The sequence below is a fragment of the Perkinsus marinus genome (assembly GCF_000006405.1).
Source record: "Perkinsus marinus ATCC 50983 genomic scaffold scf_1104296928368, whole genome shotgun sequence".
NCBI lineage: Eukaryota > Perkinsozoa > Perkinsida > Perkinsidae > Perkinsus > Perkinsus marinus.
In genome coordinates this window covers 1-1,042 of record NW_003216823.1, presented here as the reverse complement: position 1 = coordinate 1,042, position 1,042 = coordinate 1, and the positions used below count along the sequence as shown (strand labels likewise).

The window sequence follows — 1,042 nt, the reverse complement described above, 5'->3', positions numbered from 1 at the left end:
GGATCGGCTCTCGCTTCGCTAGTTGGCTCATCTGAGTTCGCAGCCACTCTCTTCGCAATAGGCGTTTTAGCAGCAGGACAAGCCAGCACTATGACCGGTGGTCGATCACTGAGGTCTTGTAATCATCAGTGGCTGTCCTCCTCATAGGCTCGCTCGCCGGTCAATACGTCATGGAAGGTTTCTTGGGACTGCGCATCCCGCTCTGGCTTCGATTGCTTGTGACGAGGTCAATAGCGCTGGTACAATGTAAAGACTTGTCTTAATGGAGGAATTATCCCCTTCAGGTCCCCGCCTTGTTTGTAGCCGTTTGGCAGAGTAGTGCCGCTGGGGAGTCAGCGGCTTCCCTGTCAGCGGTCAACGATTGGCTGAATATTCTCCAGTCGGTTCAACTACCATTCGCGCTCTTGCCGTTGTTGCATTTTGTCGGGGACCCGAAAGTCATGGGACATGTAGTAAACACCAGAATGAGTGGTGGAGATGAACTTAGTGCCTTCAGGATTGGGTGATTGGAAGGAGGCTCAAGATTATCTGCTGGGCGTGCGCGATTTCACTCATTGTCATTAACGCGTATCTCCTGCATTCCCAACTCGCTAATATACAAGCAGGTGAGCCTTCACCAGCATACTATGTTTGTGGAGGTGAACTTTTAGGTACTCTCGTGCTTGTTTTGGGAGTGGCAGTGTTTTGTGGTTACCTTGTGTTGATGGCGACAGCAGTGCAGTCTGAGTTGAAAGCTTTTCTACGGTACATTCGGTCCCCATGGATTTTGTGGCGCGCGACAAATTATCGCCGATAGTGACCGTCCATTGAGTCTCCGTTAGAACTTTACGCGGAGCAGTGACCGCCATTGTTATCTTTTGCCAGTCTTATTAGTTGTTTTAATTTGATGCTCTCATAGAGTTGTGTTTAGTGGAAATTCCTACGTGATTTATACCGTACTTCTGGGAAGTTTGTCTCGATTCTCTCTCTGTTATCGACCTTCGCATCTTGCTCACTACTCGCATGCAAGCCCATATCCCCACGAAAAGGTTCGGGTTAGGCC

The 1,042-nt window shown here is 49.5% G+C and overlaps 1 protein-coding gene across 1 annotated transcript; it reads left to right on the top strand.

Annotated features, from left to right (window-relative positions):
* Positions 1-147: 147 nt before the first annotated feature.
* Pmar_PMAR014114 (natural resistance-associated macrophage protein, putative) lies at positions 148-720 on the top strand (the record flags this gene model as incomplete). Its single annotated transcript, XM_002788326.1, has 3 exons — positions 148-239; positions 285-468; positions 639-720. Coding segments are annotated over 3 exons (358 nt in total), but the record flags the coding sequence as incomplete, so codon positions are not given.
* Between the last annotated feature and the right edge of the window lie 322 nt (positions 721-1,042).